Source organism: Pezoporus occidentalis, unplaced genomic scaffold (assembly GCF_034315485.1).
Source record: "Pezoporus occidentalis ecotype Australia unplaced genomic scaffold, CSIRO_AGI_Poc_V1 ctg25, whole genome shotgun sequence".
In the NCBI taxonomy this organism is placed as follows: domain Eukaryota; kingdom Metazoa; phylum Chordata; class Aves; order Psittaciformes; family Psittacidae; genus Pezoporus; species Pezoporus occidentalis.
The window spans coordinates 5,316,910-5,337,516 of NW_026914394.1; the positions used below are offsets into that span (position 1 = coordinate 5,316,910).

Sequence of the window (20,607 nt, forward strand, 5' to 3'; positions counted from 1 at the left end):
AGTAAAGGCTTAAAAAAAAAAAGGGCTACAGCTCTTTAAGAATTGCAGCTTTTAAAGAAACCACAGAGCAATCAGCTTTTGAAAGCTCTTCTGTCATACACAGAGAATGCCATGAATCACTCGTACATTAGCAGATGTCATGTGCAAATCTCAGCTGCAACACAAGGAGGACAGACCTCAAGCACTTTGGCATCAAAAAGAAGTCTGCATTTTAAGCCTGCTGCTGACAGCCATAACACTGGTAATTACAAGTCACAGCTTATAGTGGTGGGAGTGTTGCAGAAAATACCAGAGCAATAAAAATACAGTTCTGCACCTGTTTAAATGCATGAAAAATGTATTTGAAACTGTCTGGGTCAGCAGGTACACCTGAGGTATGAGCTAAAGCACTGTGTTAGCTCCAGCTGCACACTGCAATACCTGCAAATAAGCAAATTAATTTCATTAATAAGCCAGGCAGGCAAGAGGCTTTGATTACAACAGTCAAAGCTGTGGTAGAAATTAAGTGTTCAAAAGAGTGTGCTTAAACCTTTAAATATAATGGAAGGTTGTCCTCACCTTACAGTGCTTGCTGTAAGCCATCTCAGAGCAAAAGGAACAAGGCAGTTCTAATTTCCACTGTCATATCTAACAGTGTCTGCATTACAAGAAGATGACATGCCTCTGTACTGAGGAAAGCAATACACAGGTCTCACTGTAGATTTAGGCTTTTATCTCTTACCCAAACCTTACAGGCCCCTAAAGAATTATGACTACACAGCTACTCACTGTCAGCTGATGTTTCATCACACCAACATAACTGACACTGTAGCCATTTTGGGTTTTCTATCAAAAAAAAACCTCCCAAAAAATAGCACTAACAGAACTGGGAGAATGATCCAAATTTTGTTTCCTCTTAGTCACACTAAATTCATTTAGCTTGCTGTTATCTCAAGGATATTAAGTAAGGTACCTGCAGCTACATCCACACTCTTCATATTCCATACATGTTTTCCAGTGTAGATATCATAATAACTGGAGTCAGTTTAAAAACAGAGTTGTTTGTTTGCAAACAATTTGGACAGGTTTACTTCCACATAAAAAGCTTAAAAAGTGCTTTGAAAAAGACATTTTTCCAGCAGAAGTTAATGTATATTGTTCCGAATTAAACGATCTGATACCCTGCAAACATCCTTCCTATCCCCCTTTACAAAAAGATGTTGATCCCAACTTTAATTCACAGTAACATTATCTGGAGGTTTTACTAAATGCAGCAATGTTTCCTGTATGTTTCAGTGTAGATCAGAACTTAGTTTCCCAGGTCACCTTAAAGATAAAATCCAAGCTGGTAGCTTTTCAAGCCGTATTTGTGTCTTAACAATACCTTTCCACACACGCATTTTACTCTGAAGGAATAGTTTCATCTTCCAGAAGAGTGGCATGTTTTATTCCTGGGCACATCTGTTTCCTACTCTTAAAGAACACACTTCATCTGCACTAAAAGTGTTACCAACTAAATTTATGGAACACTTAGGCCCACTAAGCATCTCTGTAAATCTCTACTCAGCCCTTTAGCAGAAAAGGGTAGGGAAAGAATACATCATGAAAGCCAGTGAAGGATCTGAGTGGCAAAGTAACTTGGATCATCCCAAATGTCACACTCTTATGTAAAAAAGAACTGACACGTTCTCATTTGTAAGAGATATTAAAAGAAGGCAAGATGAATTTTAAAAAAAGTTTTATTATACAAAATATGATTCAAACCTGGGAGAGCTCTTCTACAGTTGGAAGAGTTTTGTCCAGTGACTTGTACTTCCATACATTTTTCCACAAGGCCAGGATAACAAGGCTCCTTAGTCCCAATTCCTTCTTAGCCAGGGTGTTGGGGAAAAAAAAACCACAATGTAGCAGCATCAAAATCTTATTTATTCTTTGTATTCCAAGAATTGCTGAAGCCTTTTCTTATGTTCTGTAGACACTTGCACTGCACTAAAACAAACAAATGCAGCACATAAGGTTATACATTCAACGCAATACACTGCAAAAATAAAGCCTCATGCCAAAATTGAGTATACATTGAAATCAACAGTTACACTGAAGCTACGTTCTGGAAAACCCAGCTGCATGAGAAGCCTACATTCCAAGACAGAAAGAGTACATTAACCCTTAAAACTGTCAGTTCTCAACAGCTTCCACTACTACTACTATTCTTCAGTCCAGGAAACCTAGCCTACTTCCTTACCTTTAAACACACACAAGCAATTGTTCAACTCGAACAAATGATTTAGGTAAGAGAATCTCTTCAAATGATCTCTCTGTATATCAGCACTTGCAAACTTGAGTGACATTTCATCCCTACAGGGATGCACGGACTTTTGTCCCACATATTCAGAGGCCAGATATGAAAATCTGCCAGCTACAAGAGCAGCTGAGCAAGAGCCATCAGATCAGACAACCAAGCAGCAAGGGAATTTGATTATTTGGACTCTGCACAGGATTCTCTTCCTACAGAACAGACAATTGTCACAAGTAGCTTTGCTTTCTTTTCAACAGCTCAGATTTAGTATTTGTGGCCTGCTTCTAAAGAGTCCATGAAAAGTCATTAACAAAAATTGCCCAGGAATCTATGAATAATAAGTTTCTAAAGGGGACCTAATACCTACACAAGAATTTAAGGTTCCACAAGTAAGAAAAACAAACCTAAAACACCATGTTAGAATAACGAGCAGAGGGGATTCTTGCCCAAACTTCCCTTTTCACAGGTCACATTAAGTAAAACTACATTCAGTAAGCAAACAATCATGAAAGAGTTCTTACTTCAAGTGCTCTCCAAAGACAGCAGTTATCCGGTACAGGGCTGTTTTCAGAGATGCTCTAAGTGCAAACCGTAGAGTTTTATAGGAGGTATCCACCAGACTTCCTGACACCCTGGGGGGCTTGCTAGAAACATGAGGCAGTTTGAAGTGTCTGTCTACAACCTGATTGAGAGACATGTGGATGAACTTGTTCAATCATTTCATAACGTAACCAGCAACATGTTTATGTCAAACAAAGCAAAAAGAAAGTACAAGTTCAGAAATTCCACCAAGGCACACAGAAATGGATTGGACACTGAGCTTGACCTTGCATTTCCTGGCCATCAACAGGAGCATTGAACCAAGTTCTGTGAAATACAATTCTCTGCAGCACAAATACAATTCTGTCCTGTATTATTACTTGCTTCTTTCACAAACAAGGTTACTGGCTTTTTCTTCTTCCCCCTGTTCTTGGAATAGATGACTTATATTGAAGAACATTAATAACCTCTAAATTCTTTCCAAGAATCTTGATTAAGGCAGTGTAAAATGATTATGTCAATAGGAAACACGTAGCCTTGGAAACAAATCTGGATTACTTCTTTTAAATACACATTACACACACATCAGTAATTTGAGAGTAATGTCCTAGCATTAGTAGAGAAACACCATGCAGATCTTATCTCCTGTGATTTGCAATGTCTCCAGGCTGCACCAGGAATTGTGTACAGCAAATTAAAGATTAAATCCTAACTGTGCATTGAATATAGCATCATAATTGCTGCACCCCTGAAATAAAGTCTAACTGAGCACGTAGCTCAGTTAAATTTAAGAAATGACACATTCCATTAAAAGCATGCTTTCTAGTTTGGCATTTTAAAAAACTACCAGGGTTTTTATTCAGCTGATTCACAATGCACAGAAAGGCAACCAGCTGTTTGGTTTAGATTAACAGCAGAAGTTACACTGGTAACAACTTGAATGTTACAACTGGTCCGCAAGGTAAAAAAACAAAATGAACTCAACTCCTTTTCTCCTAAACTCATTCTGCAGTAAGGAAAAGGTAACGGTTTTTACCTCCTGAAGGGTCAGTAAGGTATTCAGGATAGCTGGCAGCGTAGTTTGAACAACTCCAAACTGGTCCTCAGTAAAGGAGGCTGCTACCAAATGAGACAGACCTTTAAAAAGAGAAGTTTGGTATCATTACTGAATCCTCAGCTTCTGAAGCACTGACAAGGATCACAGGTTTGCCTGAAGACTCCATCAGTGTGGTGGAATTCTTCAGGACTGGCTGCAGCCAAACAACAGCTGCCTCAGCTTTGGCTTGCTTCAGGACTAAACCAGCCACTGGTTTAAGAGAGGTTGAGGTTGAGAAGGCAAGAGGGATTATATATGAAATACATTTTAAAAAGCATTGGCTCCCTCTTTCCCCTGCTCTGATCAGAGCTGTACATGACATCAACTGTTTCACAATTCTTCTAGCCACAAACAAACAGTTCCAGATCACTTCACTTTCTTTGTTCAGCTTGTATGAGAACTCTGTTACTCTGAACCCTTGATTTACCTTTGAATCCCTTCTCATATTAAAAAAATGCCCTTAGTTAGAACACCAATGCTATCTGTTTAGGAATCTCTCATGGGATCTCAAAACTAACAAGTGAATTAGACCTTTATTCCTGTCAGTACCTGAACTGCAGCGGGGTTTTTGTAAAGTAGATTCAAAGATTTTTCTTCCATTACATTTTAAAGCACAGAGCCCCCAAAACCTGGAATCAGACCCTTTTAGTTTGTAGTTCCACAAGCCAACAGAGTGGATCCCCGGGAATAGGAACAGCTTACCTTCCAAAGCCCAGATGTGCATTTGGGCATCAGAGAAGACAGCTTGGATGGAGGCTTCTGGGTGCTGAGAAGAAATCAAAGCATTCTGAATGCACTGAGAAACAGTATCACCAAAATTGCAGGTTTCAATTAAGGTATTACACATTTGATAGGGTCATGTCTCTCCCCTCAGAAACGACCTGCAAAGCTGACACCTCTCGGGGAATTCCCAAAGAAATCTGATCTTTTAAGAAACTAAAATTAGTTTGGGACAGGACTTTCCACAAAGGAAAACCATAAAGAATTTATTTGCTACATTGACCTAACAAAAAACAGTTAGCTGCATTTTAAAGTTAACTAGAAACCATGACACTTTCCAATTAGTTGTGTTTTACTATTACGTGATGCCTTAAGTAAAAAAGCAGTTTATCAGATGAGTTTAAACAAGTGTTATTCTTCTCTTTTATGCAGATAAAATATAATCCTGCTACAAAACTCACACAAAGCAGAAAACCTTAGATTAAAAGGGTTTAGAACTGTTACTGTATGCAAAACGTAGTGCCACAGCAGAACCCATACACTCATGCATTTCTAGTCCATGCTGCACAGTCACAAACCCTAAGATCATGATTACCTTGCTGAAGAAATACATTATCAGCACACGTTTTGACAAGAAGGTTTTTATCTGAAAAGAAACAGAAGATTAAAAACATCCTCTATATTTATCTAAGGTAGGTACAATTGGCCCTACCATCTTCACACAGTATAAGGGGACTGAGGGGGGGGGATTTTTCTTATGTAAGTAACTGGAGAAGGAAGTATTCATTCAAAAACCCTTGAAAGTTCTTCTGGAGGAGAGAACACCTAAGCTGCACTGGCTGTAACCTATCTGTACAGCAATTTTACTTTACCTGTTCTTGCTTGTTCTGAAGCCATGTGTAAATAAATCTTGGCTGTACTGCCTCATGGCCAGCTTTTGCAGCAGAGAGCTCTGGGAAGGATTCGTGGTGGGAACCATTCATGTGCAGATCTACAGAAGAAATACAATATCTTCAACAAAACTGGTTGCTGTCACTTTAATCCTCAAGATACAGATCTCTATTGACACAGCTACTACACTCCTGACTATGAGGATAAAAACAGCGCAGTCAAAAAGCATCTACCTGTAACTGACGTCCACAGCTTTGGGCCCCTCCTTATAACATAAGGACTTTGGGCTGATCCATGCCAAGGAGACTTTACATCCACAATTCCCATCTTGCCATTTAAAGCAGGTGAGCTGAAAGGTGAACCAACATCAGACCCTGGCGATGCCTTTAAAGACATTAGGGATGATTTAACCATTGAAGACATGGAAGCTCTGGGAATGATATTCGATCTCTGTGACTGGAAAAACATGCCTTCTGTCGCAACAGCTCCTGACAACAAAGAACACACTGCATGAAGACAAACAGGCTGGTGCAGGTGAAATAAGAGATGAGTTTGCTATTGATTACTATTTCAACAACTTCTCTATCATCAGAGCCTTTATTAAAGAACATTGTTACCATTGTGGTCTTGCAAATAAGTACACATCAGCATGAGTACGAAGTGTTTTAGTTCATCAGTTTAAGAACAGCAGGTAATGAAAAGGATTCTTATGGATCTATTTATTTTTCTACTTTTGCTAGGCATCATTACTACACCCCGATATATATCTATATATATCCTAAATAAAAGCACACTGTATCTATAAAGTGTGCTTTTAGGGTTAAGAATGGCAATCCTTTCTGATTCTGCTCGGTTTGTAAGAAAAGTCAGATCATCTCAAAATCCAAGGAACAGCAGCACTAGGAGAAATTCAACTCTGACATCCCAACAGTCCCCTGCTGTTCCCAGGGCACCAGTATCCTAGGCACTAACTGCTAAAGGATTCAATTAGTGGCACCCCTCGTGCCAACACTGCTCTGCTGCCAGGAATGATGCCCACGTCTGGCATGTAAAGCACCTGGAATGCTTGCAGGCTCCAAGAATCAGGCTGGCTTTTCTTATACTACAGTGATATTAGTGAGTCACACAAACATATGCTTGTCTGTGGGAGTGCTGATCTGCTGGAGGGTAGGGAAGGCTCCACAGAGGGATCTGAACAGGCTGGATCCATGGGCAAGGGCCAATTGCATGAGGTTCAACAAGGCTCAGTGCTGGGTCCTGCACTTGGGCCACTATCACACCATGCAATGCCACAGGCTGGGGAAAGAATGGCAAGCTTTTGCTGCTTGGCAGAAAAGTGAGCCCAGGTGGCCAAGGCCAATGGCATTAGAAACAGTGTGGCCAGGAGGGCTAGGCAGTGATTGTGCCCCTGTACTCAGCACTGGTGAGGCTGCACTTCAAACCCCATGTTCGGTTCTCGGCCCCTCACTACAAGAGAGACATTGAGGTGCTGGAGGGGGGCCAGAGAAGGGCAATGGAGCTGGTGAAGGGCCTGTAGCACAGGTGTGATGGGGAGAGGCTGAGGAGAATGGGGCTGTTTAACCTGGAGATAAGGAGGCTCAGGGGAGTCCTTACTGCTCTCTACAACTACTTGAAAGGAAGATGGAACAAGGAGGGGGGTCTGTCTCTTCTCCCAGTTGAGAAGCAATAGGACAAGAGGGAAGGGCCTCAAGCTATGCCAGGGAGGTTTAGACTGGAGATTAGGAACAATTTCTTCCCTGGAAGGGTTGTTAAGCATTGAACATACTGCCCAGGGAAGTGGAGTCAACATCCCTGGAGGTATTTAAAAGACATGCAGACATGGCACTTTATGGCATGGTTTAGTGGTAGACTTGGCAGTGCTGGATTAACAGCTGGACTTGATTATCTTAAAGGGGTTTTTTTTGACCTAATCAATTCTATGATTCTGTATTCAAAGTCCCTATAACAACAAAACAAAGACTGATTTTACCATCTAAACTAATCATAAGAGCAGCTATGCAAATTACAGAGCATCCCTTGGCAAGACTTAACTTCTCCCTGTACTAGGTTACCAAATCAGGAATAATTAGACTTTCTTAATTCATGCAAGTGTGGAAAAAACATTGTACTGAACATAACACCATGCAAAGCAAACAGAGTAAAGATGATCTTTCCAAGTTTTCCAGTTATTTTAGATTTCTTCAACAAGAATACCTTAAATTCAACGGGGAAGAGACTGTGTTTGCATTTATTTGCAGAAAACCCCATGCCTCATTTTCCCCATACAACTTAATTGAGACTAATGTGCCTATGTAATCCATTGATACTTTCCTGCTTTATGAACTGTTATGAGTGTTTCCTCACATACCTGGAGTCTGCGGAGGTATTTTCAGCTCTCCTGCTGGCAGCTTTGCTCTCCCATTTGCTGCTGCAGCTTCCTGCTGTGCGATCAGCCTCTGGGTCAGATCACTCAGAAGATTCAAACACTCTCTTGATATTGCAGCCCAGTTGTGAGGGTGCCCACCTAGCAGCATGCACACAAAAGGAAACTCAGCAGGAGTGTTTAACCCACATGCTCATCCTTGTAACTGTTCTGACAGTGCCTGTGTGCTCTCAGCATAAGCTTCGAAGTTATAGTACCAGTCCATTTCTAAGAACACACAGGGCATTTTCACTGTGATAGTGTATTTATACTGAGGGGAAGATGAAAACATGGAAAGATTCTATCCTTCTGCCAATGGATAACTCCAAAAAGACTTTAGTGAAACTTGCTAAGCAAGCAGAAAACAGGCAGCTCTGCCCATCGGATTTAAAAATCACTAAACAACCAAAATGAACCAAGTAGTATCAATGGTGATGGTAAACAGTTCTGAAATAGTACAAACACTAGAATTCCTGATAAGGTGGAACAAAAAGTTCCTGAAGGCTTCTAAGCAGTTTTCATTGACCTTCTCTTTGTATATCTTTATATATAGCAAGAGGCTGACGTACTAACTAAAATTACAACCGTTGTTTGCTTTCACAGCTCCAGTGGTGACTCACTATTCGTGCTTGATTTTACTTCATATCTCAATGTTACACTTTCATATGCATCTGCTAGATTATTCAGTTTGGACTATGGGACTGGTGGTGTCAATACCCTAAGACCTGTGTTTCCTCACAGCTGTCATTCAGATCAAACAACAGGCAGCAGTGTTTGTCAAGTTTTGGAGATGAAACAATATGAATTTACATTATTAAGCATCCTTTTGGAAAAGGCACCATAGGGATGAGGTCTCCTGGCTTATGTGGCATGCCTCATGGTGTTAATGACTTGTAAAAGCATTTGGCTAACACTACTACAAGAAAGAAAAAGAATCACCAGTAGTTTTGCAATTACCTGGCTGACTAAGGCTAAAGACTTCCTGTCGTCGAACAGGGGAATACTGGGAAAGTAACATCAAGTCTTGTAAGGCTAAAAACTACAAAGAAAGGAAAATGTTTTAGTGCATGCAAAGTCCAATGCATTTCCTTAAAAAAAAACAAAAAACACCCAAAGGTAGGTATCCATACAATAGCAATCCCTAACAAAGAGAGAGTTCACACAGAATAAAACCAGCCACGTAACAGAAAAAGAAAGGAGGCAAATGACCACAGACATCCCCCCAGAACCACTCTGGATGAAGCTGCTGAGTTAGCCAGAGCTTCAGGTAACTCTACTTTGGAGTTAAAGAAGATCTAACACTACTTTTTATCTTAACAGCTAGCTACTCAGACAGAAAGAACCTAAGACACAAAAAGGTCTAAGGAAAGAACTGATCTTGCAAGCTAGAGCCCTCTATGCAGTGTGCTGTACAGTACCAGACCTAACACTGCTTTTCCATGTGACGAAGTAATTAATGTGGCAAACCAAAAATAACCACATAACTCACACTAAGTAAAACCCAATTATAAACTAGACTCTTTAGTAACTGCTGAGATTACAAATTAGACTTTCTCTCCCTTCAACTGTGCTACGCTTGACTCTTCCCCACCCACCCTTTGATAATGCAGCAAAGCTTAAAAAAGGATTCAAATGGGCTGCAGCCTCATCCATCTCCAGTATTAGAGATCTGTAAAATCAGTAAATGTGGATTTTGAATGCACAGAAAAATATCTTCATCCTTATTTACATAATACTTTTTGAAGTCTCCAATTTCTAAGTATTAGAATCTGTGAATCCCATCAATGATTACCATAGTCAGACCAGATTTACTCTTCCTTACTCACAGGTTTTAAGCAGCTTTTCAATATTTTCTTTTTAAAGAAAGAAACCCAAATTACAGCATAAACATGGAAATATCTTTCTAATGTCATGAGAGAGCACCCATGTAAGAGCTCAAATGTAAGCAGCAGGGGCAAAGTGTTGAGAGAGTACAAAGGTGTGACAGAACACCTGCTTATCTGACAAGCTGAAAGAGTTTTCAGAAAGCCTGAATATCACTAACCTGTTTGTTTTACATCAGTACACACTAATATAGTTCTGTTGCAGACAGATCTTGCCTGTAACTACGCTAGTCTGCCCTTGCCTTAGAGTTAACAGCGTGGTGAACACCAGCAGATGTCACTACTAAACCGATTTTCACCATTAAGCATCACTTCCTCCTGTTCTGAGGCAGCTTTTTAAAGAACTAACTCCCCAGTTAAAATAACTGGTACCTGGAAGATCTGATTGCACACTTTGAGAAACAACCTCTCAGCACACACCTCGCTGGGAAGATGGTGGGAATTCAGTTACCTTTATAATGAGGGGAGGATTGCTGTTTAGGATTTTAGGCAGGCTCTGGTCGGTCTCCTCAGCAAAAGTTGGCTGGACAGGAAAATGGTGTGTCTAAATACAAACATCAGAAGTTGTGTTATACAGAGCAAAACAGAAGAAAGCCTTACGAGAGATGATACCCAAGCTGTTACTTGTCAGATGACGAACTACAAAAGCACATAAAAGCTTCAACTGACTGTAAACTAGCCTGAAATTTCTAAGATAAAAAACAAAAGGATTTTACTCCTTATGTTTAAAATTAAGAAACCTTAGGGAAAAAAAACAGGCATCTTCAAATTCCTTCCATGTACACAAATAATTTATAGTTAGGGGCATCATATCAATATGAAAAGAAATTCCTCTAACTGGGTTAGAGCTTGTTAGAGCAGGGGTTACTGAGCCTGGAGAAGAGAGGGCCCTGGGGAGCCCTCTGAGCAGCATTCAGTGCCTAAAGGGGCCTACAGAAATCTGGAGAGGGGCTTTGGACAAGGGCCTGCAGGGACAGGACACAGGGGAATGGCTTTAACCTGCCAGAGGGGAGACTGAGATGAGCTCTTAGGCAGAAGGTCTTCCCTGTGAGGGTGCTCAGGCACCGACACACGGTGCCCAGAGAAGCTGTGGCTGCCCCATCCCTGGCAGTGCTCAGGGCCAGGTTGGACACAGGGGCTTGAAGCAAGCTGCTCTAGTGGAAGGTGTCCCTGCCCGTGGCAAGGGGTTGGAACTGGATGAGCTTTAAGGTCCCTTCCAACACAAACCATTCTAAGGTTTCCCAGGAAAAAACAGTGAAACCATATTCAGGAACAAGACTGAAATCAAAGCAGCACTGCCTATCTTTAACAGTGTAACCACTCTGGTGAAGTATTAAGGGTTCTTTTACCAAATAATAAAAGAAATTAATTTTTTTTGCACTCTTTCACTGATAAGCTAAGGAATTCGTATTTTTATTTTATTCTGTGTTTTAATGGAATTTCTGTCTTGTAGCTACAACATTTACAAAGTAAATAGCAGTGCTTACATCGTATCAAACATTCCATCGAGCATTGCATCTATTCAATGCTATTTAACATGGATCAATTTGGGCACAGACTAGGGGTCAGTTTTGCATTACTGCACTCATTACACGTAGCCTAGCTTTATTCTCCTGTTTCCAGCCTGGGAAATTGAAACTGAAGGCAGCAACTGCTTTCAAAGCATTAATGAAGTGACTTCATGGGGTCTAAGTTTGCACATATTCACGATCAGATTAGGAGGTTTTTTTAGCTCATTCAAAAAATCATCATGTGGATAGAGCAATCTTTCGTTGATTAGTCAAAAGGACAAGACCTATTTGATACCTTCACAGCTGGATGTTTCTTTTGTCTTTCACAGTTTTATACGCAAGACAATAATTAACATACATCGACACACAGTGTTCACTGGTGCTTCAACTACTGCCCTTTGAAACAAGATGTTCACACCTCAGAGCTGGTTTTGGAGCTGTCTACTGATTCTGACACATCATTACACCAGTTATGCTTGACCCGTTGTTAATCTTTGCTGTTGCAGAATGACTTTAAGAGCAGAACCATAGAGTTCTGGAGGACTGTGCAAGCAAGGCAGGGGGTGGCCCCCACAGGTGGCCAGAGACCGGACCTGGGAAGAGAATGTGGAGGAAGCTGTGGGGGCTAACCAATACTGTTATGCCAAGAAGGAGTGGCTGAATACCACTCCTATATATGTGTGAACTGCGTCACAAATAAACTAGAAGTTGCTTATCACCCATATTGGGTTGGCCTGTCTGCTTCTCCTCGCCGCTTACAAATGGCGCCCGAACAGGGACATGGATGTGAAGAGTTTGATGGAATGTGTTGTATGAGTCTCTCTGATTATGCTAATTCGATGCACGCACAGCTGAGAACCCTGGCTCAGCTTACCCAGCAATAGTAAATGAGCAATATCCTAAGAATAACTAGATGGTTGTCTTCACCGGGCATTACAGGTTGAGTCAAACACTGTTGTTTGAAGCATTGCACTTATGTATTACTGTTAGGTTAATCATCGTAGCTATTAGACTTGTTTATAGATGTGTGATAAAACAGGTGAACAGAATAACCCATAATGCCTTGCTTGCACAAAGAAAAAGGGGGGAATTGTTGCAGAATGACTTTAAGAGCAGAACCATAGAGTTCTGGAGGACTGTGCAAGCAAGGCAGGGGGTGGCCCCCACAGGTGGCCAGAGACCGGACCTGGGAGGAGAATGTGGAGGAAGCTGTGGGGGCTAACCAATACTGTTATGCCAAGAAGGAGTGGCTGAATACCACTCCTATATATGCGTGAACTGCGTCACAAATAAACTAGAAGTTGCTTATCACCCATATTGGGTTGGCCTGTCTGCTTCTCCTCGCCGCTTACACTTTGCTGCATTGCAGTCACAACAACCAGAACTTTCGAATTAAAGCTAACATTCCAACAAGCACCATGTGCCATTTAATTCCATAAGAGTGCTTTGCATCAATATCTTGAGCTAGGATTTACACTTCACTTTATTTTCCTACTAATCTGTAGACTAGGAATCTTTAAAAATGAAAATCAAGTTAGGTGACCTTTTTTTTCCCCTCTGTATTCTTATAAAGAAATATCTGGATTTGTTAAAAAAGATCAAATCTTCTCCAATTCTTTGTTGGCAAGATTTATGTCCCACCCCCCCCTTCAATCACAATCACAGTCACACATTTATTCCAATACGATTCATTATATATTTAAATGGTCTTTTTTTAGCCATATTAATTTGTAACTTTATGACTGAATGAAAAAGCACAAGTGTCTTAATTCCCAGGATTGCTCGAAGACTATTTCAATACCAGAGCCTGAATTAGAGTAACACATCTCTGCTTTGGAGAACAGTGTGCTTTGATGGTTTGCCTAAATTTGAGATTTCCAGAGCTTAGCTCCCAGAAAACAGATACAATTTTGTTCTCTTTCCTATTGTAAAACTCAATTCAGAGCTATGCAGTTTCTGGATATTATCTTCCCATGTAACCTGCATCTGTGTCACACTCAAATAAAACATCACTGCATGGATAGACATGCAGAAACCAAGCTAGCGAGCTCTGCACTGGCTCATTTGTCTTGACACCAAGAGAGGACAGAGAACATGGTACAGACTCCATGAAGCACAAAGTGGTTTTTTTGCTTCTGCACTGATTTAGCAGCAAACATGAACAGGAGAAGGGGAACATGGAAACAGAAGTAGAGTAAGAAAAGAAGGTGGCAACAACAAAGCATTAATTTTGGACGAAGCCTTGGGTGAGACTGTTTAGTGTGAGGTGTCCCTGCCCACGGCAGGGGGGTTGGAACTGGATGATCTTAAGGTCCTTTCCAACCCCAACTATTCTATGATTCCAATTTTGTAAGAAGCACAGGCTTGTCTTGCTATAACGAGAGAAAGGGAAAGCCAATACCCAGATCTCTCTCAACTGTTATCAGCTATTATCTGTAGTACATGCTTTGAAAATTCAAGAATTCATAATAATAATAATAATAATAATAAAACCCCTTTTGAAAAGAAAGCATTATCTGAGAAACACTGATATTGCACCTTTAGCAGTCACTAAGTACTAACCTCTGTAGCATAGATTTTGAAGAGTAACCATGCAATGTACCAGGTAATCAGAAGAAATACGCCACATAACCAGGTATGGTAAAACAAGGAGATATCCAATAAGCCAGTCAGAGTGTCAAGAGGATGCAATTTACTGCAGAAATAAAATGGCAAGGAGATAAGTTATTTCTATTATGGAAGATGTCTATATTAAGCTGTTACAGTAGCAACAATAGCAAGAATGGAAGTTGCATCACCTTTTTGGCAACAATTTCTTACAGATGTTTGAGATACTGAAAAAGAACTGGTAACTGTGATGACATGAAGAAAATATTATGAAATTAAGGAAAAGAAAACTCAGGTACTAAGACTCTAGCTTCCCTATTTTAAAACAAATAACACATATATGCAATTTGGACAAATAAGCCTTTCTAATACTTTAGAGACTTAGATATGCAGGAGAGAGCATTTCTTAATGCCAGGTGGAATGGGGCTTGCACAACATGGTCTAGGGTGAGGCGTCCCTGCCCATGGCACTGGGGTGAAACTGGATGATCTTAAGGTCCTTTCCAACCCAAACCATTCTATGATGATTCTGTGGTTTCTACAAGGGGTGTTGGTTCCTTTTGGATTAATTTCAGAAGTACCTAAGGCTGCCCATGTTCTCTGTGGGGAGAGAAGGAAGAGTCCTACTATACATAGAGGCAGTTGCTGAGCTGAACTTCTTCAAAGGGACTGTGAGCAATATTCTCCCCCAGGTGTTCAGCACAGTGTACTACCTACCTGTCTATATGAAGATCCATCGTGGTACTTATCCATACCTTTGGGATGTAACCTAGGGGATCAAAGAGAAGCACTGAAACAAATATGACACTGCAAAACATACACAAAAGGCCACAGAGAAGACAAAAGCATGCATGGATACAGACAAGAAACTGGTCTTGTAACACTTGTGTACCAGGAAACAATCTGCCTTTGGGATTTTTTTGGTTAGGGTGTTTCCTAAGAAATAGAAATAAGAGAATAAAAAAAAAGGCCTTAGGCCAGCAACTACATACTGAGAGCTGCAGACCTTATCTTTTATTGCTGGCTTCTCAGCACTGAGTTACTTGTGCTCCCTCACCAACAAAAGAAGGTTAATAGCAATTTAATATTAATTCTCACTATAGCTCAGGCAGCAGCAAAATGCTTTTAAAGACAATGGAAACTGATATACAAGCACCATGCCCCTAATTTATCCCCAACGTAAATAAAGTGGAAATAATTCTAGCCTATTTTGACATCATTTAGGAGGATAATTATAGCCATTAAAAAATCCTGATTTTTAGGAAGTCCTGTGCAATCCTCTTCACCAGCACAGATTGTTTTTTACTGTAGTCTTAAAGACCAAACTTCATTGTCCTATGGGAGGCAGCCTTTGTCTCCTCAGCTTCCTCTAAATAATGAAAAAGGCACTTGAGAATAAAGCCAAACTGCTAACTTTTACTTTTAAAACAGTGAAATATAGTAACATTACAAATAGTGAAGTCATGCCCACTGCTGGTACATCAGGTACAGCTCTGTGCCACTACATTTCCAATACCAGGCCATGGAAGGAACAGTTCAAAGCATGGAGATGTTTGTCCATGTTAAAAAATTATCTGGTAATATTTACAGCAAAAATGGAATATAAATTACAGGCCAAAACTTGGGGTTTTTGAATTGCACTATGTTTTCAGAGTTATAATCTTGTTATGACACATCAGGACTGGTTTGTAAACAGCAGCCCAAGCATCAGGTTTTAAAATGCGTACTTGTCAACCACCAGCTGATTACTATTTGTTAGCTTCTCTTATATGAAAGTTATTTCACAGCTGCCTGCAACAAGATGTCCTGCCCAGAAGAGACCACCAGAGATGACAGCTTATCTTTTGGTACAGTGACAGACTTCAAGTTATAGAACTACTGTTCCCCACTCTCTTCTCTTTAGAAGAACATCATCTTATTATAATGTGACCCGCTAGACAATAAATTCTTATAGGATGTGTGTTAATCTCTTTGAAGAAGAGACAATTTTCACATGCTAAACAAGCTTAGGTGAGGCTGCAAGAACTGACATCATACAAACACTGCTGTACAAGCCCCATTACCTTTTAGAGAGATGCGAGATCTCTATTTGCTTAAACAAGACAATGTGCCTTCAGGAAGTTACCTGGAAGGCTGAAACAATAGTATAACAGGCCTGATGGAGTAAATATAAAAGCATTCAAAAGAGATAAGAGAATCCCAGGAACACTTACCAAAAAAGTAATACGTGGCACAGAAGTTTCTAACAAAATAGAGTGATTCCACACAACTGTGTCTGATGAGGAGGGGCAAAGATCTTCTGAAACGCAAGTACTTGTATTGCTAAAAAACCAAACACAAAATAATTTTGTAATCTGCATTCCTGACAAATTAATGAGTAAAATAAAAAGCACAAGGTACTTGAAAACCTGAAGCCTAGATGAATTTAGCAGGTTAATTTAATGGAATTCCAAGTGTTACACCTACTGCTTCTTCTCCCAACCTCTGCCATTTTATCATCGCCATTGCTTCTCACCCTTTTTCCTACCTGTTGCAGTATGAAATGAATGACAGGGTAAATTGACTCTAAACACAGGTGAACAGACTAGAAGGATGCTATCATAGATTAAACATATCATTTTGTTGATTTTATTAGATTTCAGTTACATTAGACACAATCCATTAAAATATAGGGAAAATTCAGACAAGGATGAATTAGAAAGTCAGTAATCCTCCAGGCACTAAAACCACTGACACCATACAAATAATTCTGTATCTTTCCAAATGACTAAAGCAACCCATCTGACACTACATGGAAACGAAACCAAAGTGATTTAATTTTATTTTACTTGGTTAAGTTACATTAAAAAAAAAGTATATATTTCAATGATAGAATTTTTAAAAATACTATAGTTACAGCATTGCCAAAATGGAGCTTGCTTTGCTGATGACCCGAATGGTCATGACTTGAATGCTTTCCACTAATACAACCAACCCTGTTTAAAGACACCCTTTGCCAAAATGGTTGGACTTTGGGAATCGTGCAAAGCTACTGGCTGCTGTAAGGCTACAGCAACAGAAGAAATATCTTTAGGATGATGTTTCAGAAGCCGCCCCTCACCATTTTGCATTGGTACAGATTTCTGTAGAACTGCTATAGCCTCCTCCAAAGGGATTCATAGAATTGCCGTTTCCATAGTGCTACAGGCATGAACGAGCTCTGGATGCTGAGCTTTAAGCAAGATTTAATGTGCTATTTAGACTTCAAGTGAGCTGCTACACACTTACAACTGACAGCATCACAGTTTCATTTTACGTGCAATATTTTAAGCTTTTAGGTGAACTGTGGTCAATTCCAGGAGTTGATATTCACTTTGTGTTTACTGTCTCTTTCCTGTAGCTCACCTTCTGCAGTGGACTACCTCAGCCAGCTTTTAACATGCATCGGAGGGATGTAAAATTTATGTGCTCAGCACACCAGATTTCTGTTTTCATTTGAAGAGTTGAGCAAGAAGGAGGAAGATGAACACTATCAGCATTTAAAGCCGAGTGCACTCTTTACCTACCAGTGAAAGCAGGCCAACAGACAGCTGCTACTGCCATACCCAAAACGTAAATAATCGAGGCTTTTTTGATCACTACTTCACATTGACATCTGTCTGCAAAGGCACTGCAATGTCTTACCTGTATGATTGGAAATGGCAAATAATTCATGTTGTTAATAAGATATAAAAGGCTGTAACTGTATCCCATGAAAGCTCCAGAAAGTAGAAAAAAGAGGTGATACTCATTTAGGCACATCTGAGGAGCAGCATCATCTAGGCTAAAAGAGAAAACTTAGAACTAATCCTGAGGTTCCAAAACAAACACACACAAGTCATTCTAACCTTAGGAAATCCTAATCAGCAATGATTTGATTTTACTTTCCTGATTAGTATAGAAGAGGATATCTCAGTAAGTTTCTCCTAAAGCAGGAATTTTGCCACCTAATTTATGCATGCTGATACTTCCTATATTCATAAAGTCCAGAGGACCAAGTCTTAAGTTCAAGCAACTTGTCATCATTCAACTTTTCATTAAGAATCCTGGCAATTAAGTTTTTCTAGCCCAGTTATTTCTCTGCGTATTGTAACATTGACATAGGAGGGTATTTTCTATCCTTTATATAAAGGATATCAACATATAATTGCTTATTTTTGATAGTACTCAGATTCTAGGGTTTTGTATGGAAGAAGCCAGCAGTAAATACATTTTACAACAGAAGTTCTTTATATAATTTTTTAATACACACACACAAATAATTACCTTTCTGAAGGCGTGCAGGGCACAGCAAGAAACTGGAACTTCCCTTTTGTCATCACTGCAGCACACCAAGCAACCAACATTCCCATGACAGCATGAACAACAGAATGGATAACTTGCTGAGGGTGAATAATTTTTCCTATCAGTGCTATTCGCGAGCATGGTATTGATGGCACAACTGTGGATAAAAGCCAAAAGTGAATTTTCAATTGTTACTAACAAAACCCTTCATTAAAACACAAACACTATTATCACCAAAGAACTTTCCACAGTTGGAATCAGTCTAAAGGATAAAGAAAACAATGAAACAGCTCAGCTAAGAGAGTCTCAGCCATGAGGCAAGCAGGAATCGGGGATCATTTACTTAAAAATAAGCTTTGTATATTGTCTGTATTAATTTAAAAGGAAATTTACCAATGTTAACTACATCAAACATAAATACAAATCTCTTCAAACAGTTATCCTATTTTGGTCGGGTATCACAGAGAGCTCAGCAATTTACATAACCCACCTGCATAAAACTCAGCGTTGAAGATGCTTACTACTAGAATCACCACAGACATAAGGAGGATACAAAAGATGATGTAGGAAGCATATAAATCATTGAAAGAATCTAAAATACAAAAACAAAGAAAGTCGTTATTGTGTGTGAGATTGCAGTAACACAACAGTGACACAAGGACCAACATAAAAGAACACTTGCGCAGTTAGCAATAGTCCAGTAAGTGCATAAAGGAGAGCAATGTTTAATAGACTATAATCTCTTAACAGAACTGTCCAGCTGCAAAACATTTCTGCATAAAAGCATATTGAAATTTCACAGAAAATATTTTATACCCTCGTAACTATTTGGGTTTTTTTTTTATAATTGAGCACTCAGAATTTTGTTTAAAAAAAGAAAATCTTTTAAAGTTACTTAAACTATAGCTCAGTTAACACAGCCTCCCTTCACTTAATAAAACCTGCAACCGTACAGTGACAGGTAAGAAGTTCCTTGCACAGTAAATATCTTCTAATTGTTTCTTTTGGGCTTTTGGTATTTTTAAAGAACAGAAATTAAGTCTCTCTGAACAGTTAAATGATCACAGGTACCAAGCTCCCACCTAAAGAAGCTGAGGAAAGAGATTCTCCCCCTCTACTCTGCGCTCCTGAGACCCCCTCCTGCAGTCCTGTGTCTAGCCCTGGGGCAACAACAGGAGGGACGTGGAGCTTTTGGAGCGAGTCCAGGGGAGGCCATGAAGATGCTGCAAGGGCTGGAGCAGCTCTGCTCTGGAGCCAGGCTGAGAGAGCTGGGCTGGGTCAGCCTGGAGAAGGGGAGACCTTAGAGCAGCTCCAGTGCCTGAAGGGACTACAGGAAACCTGGAGAGGGGCTTTTTAACAAGGCCTGTAGCGACAGGAGAAGGGGAATGGCTTTAAACTGATTTGAGATTAGGGAGAAGGGATTGAGATTAGCTATTAAATTACATATTACTAGGGAGAAGTTCTTCCCTGCAAGGGTGCTGAGGCACCGACACACGGTGCCCAGAGAAGCTGTGGCTGCCCCATCCCTGGCAGTGTTCAAGGCCAGGTTGGACACAGGGGCTTGGAGCAAGCTGCTCTAGCAGAAGGTGTCCCTGCCCGTGGCAGGGGGCTGGACCTGGATGAGCCTTAGGGTCCCTTCCACCCCGTTCTATGGCTCTGTGATACCCCCATTTTCCGTGTGCACACCCTCACCGTGCAGAGCGTCTATTTCAGGAATTTCATTCGTGATTGAGAAAGTTCCGTTTCAAACGCTGAAGATCAATCAGAAACTCACAAAGCGGGAACGTCACACACACCACAGGCAGCTCCCGTCATCGGAGCCCGAGCCCAACACCACAGACGGGGAAGACCCGCAAGCACAACGGGGAGCAGAGCACCTACTCGAGATCCAGCGCACCGGGTGGAACGGGTCGAGGCCGCTGAGCACGACGAAGGCCGCGGTGCAGACGGGCAGCAGCAGCACGGACCAGGCGACGGCAGCCGCCACCCTCCAGCCCAGCACCTGCGGGAAGCGAAGGGAAGGACAGCGTGAGGGGCGGCGGGGACCGGGGTCCGCAGCCCCGCATCCTCAGGCCCCGCACTCACCTGCCGGAGCAGCGCTCGCTGCCGGCCCGCTCCCGACCCGGCCTCCATGGCCGCGCCGCCGCCGTTCAAAGTCTCCGCCGTTCAACGGCCACCCCCCGCCGGCGCACGCCACTTCCGCCGTACGCCGGGAGGACTAGCGGGGAACAGCCAATGGGAGGCGCGCAGACCCGCTTTCCCCGCCCCCTGTGAGGAAGTGACAGCTCGGCTGGCCTATGAGGATGCGGGCGGGGCGGGGCCGCGGGCGCATATGGAGGCCTGAGGGGGGCTCGGCCATA

General features: G+C 41.2%; 1 protein-coding gene and 1 long non-coding RNA gene across 3 annotated transcripts; one reads left to right on the forward strand and one right to left on the reverse strand.

Annotated features, from left to right (window-relative positions):
- Window positions 1-1,700: 1,700 nt before the first annotated feature.
- Window positions 1,701-20,471, reverse strand: NDC1 (NDC1 transmembrane nucleoporin). Of its 2 annotated transcripts, none has more exons than XM_062623082.1 (18): window positions 20,333-20,471; window positions 20,129-20,249; window positions 18,738-18,839; window positions 18,230-18,404; window positions 17,609-17,747; window positions 16,159-16,267; window positions 14,663-14,714; window positions 13,901-14,033; window positions 10,279-10,371; window positions 8,902-8,983; window positions 7,891-8,046; window positions 5,756-6,010; window positions 5,504-5,622; window positions 5,227-5,277; window positions 4,614-4,677; window positions 3,852-3,952; window positions 2,797-2,957; window positions 1,701-1,968 (listed from the first exon to the last, which is right to left on the reverse strand). In XM_062623082.1, exons 1-18 carry the CDS (start codon window positions 20,378-20,380, stop codon window positions 1,905-1,907), a joined length of 2,025 nt encoding a protein of 674 aa, XP_062479066.1. In that variant the 5' UTR covers window positions 20,381-20,471; the 3' UTR covers window positions 1,701-1,904. The 2 variants fall into 2 exon arrangements, with proteins under 2 accessions (XP_062479066.1, XP_062479065.1); XM_062623081.1 differs by having other exon boundaries at window positions 5,756-6,028.
- LOC134165898 (uncharacterized) lies at window positions 6,007-11,788 on the forward strand. Its single transcript, XR_009965684.1, has 3 exons — window positions 6,007-6,638; window positions 9,265-9,353; window positions 11,668-11,788. It is a non-coding gene; the product is annotated as an uncharacterized LOC134165898 (long non-coding RNA).
- Window positions 20,472-20,607: the final 136 nt, after the last annotated feature.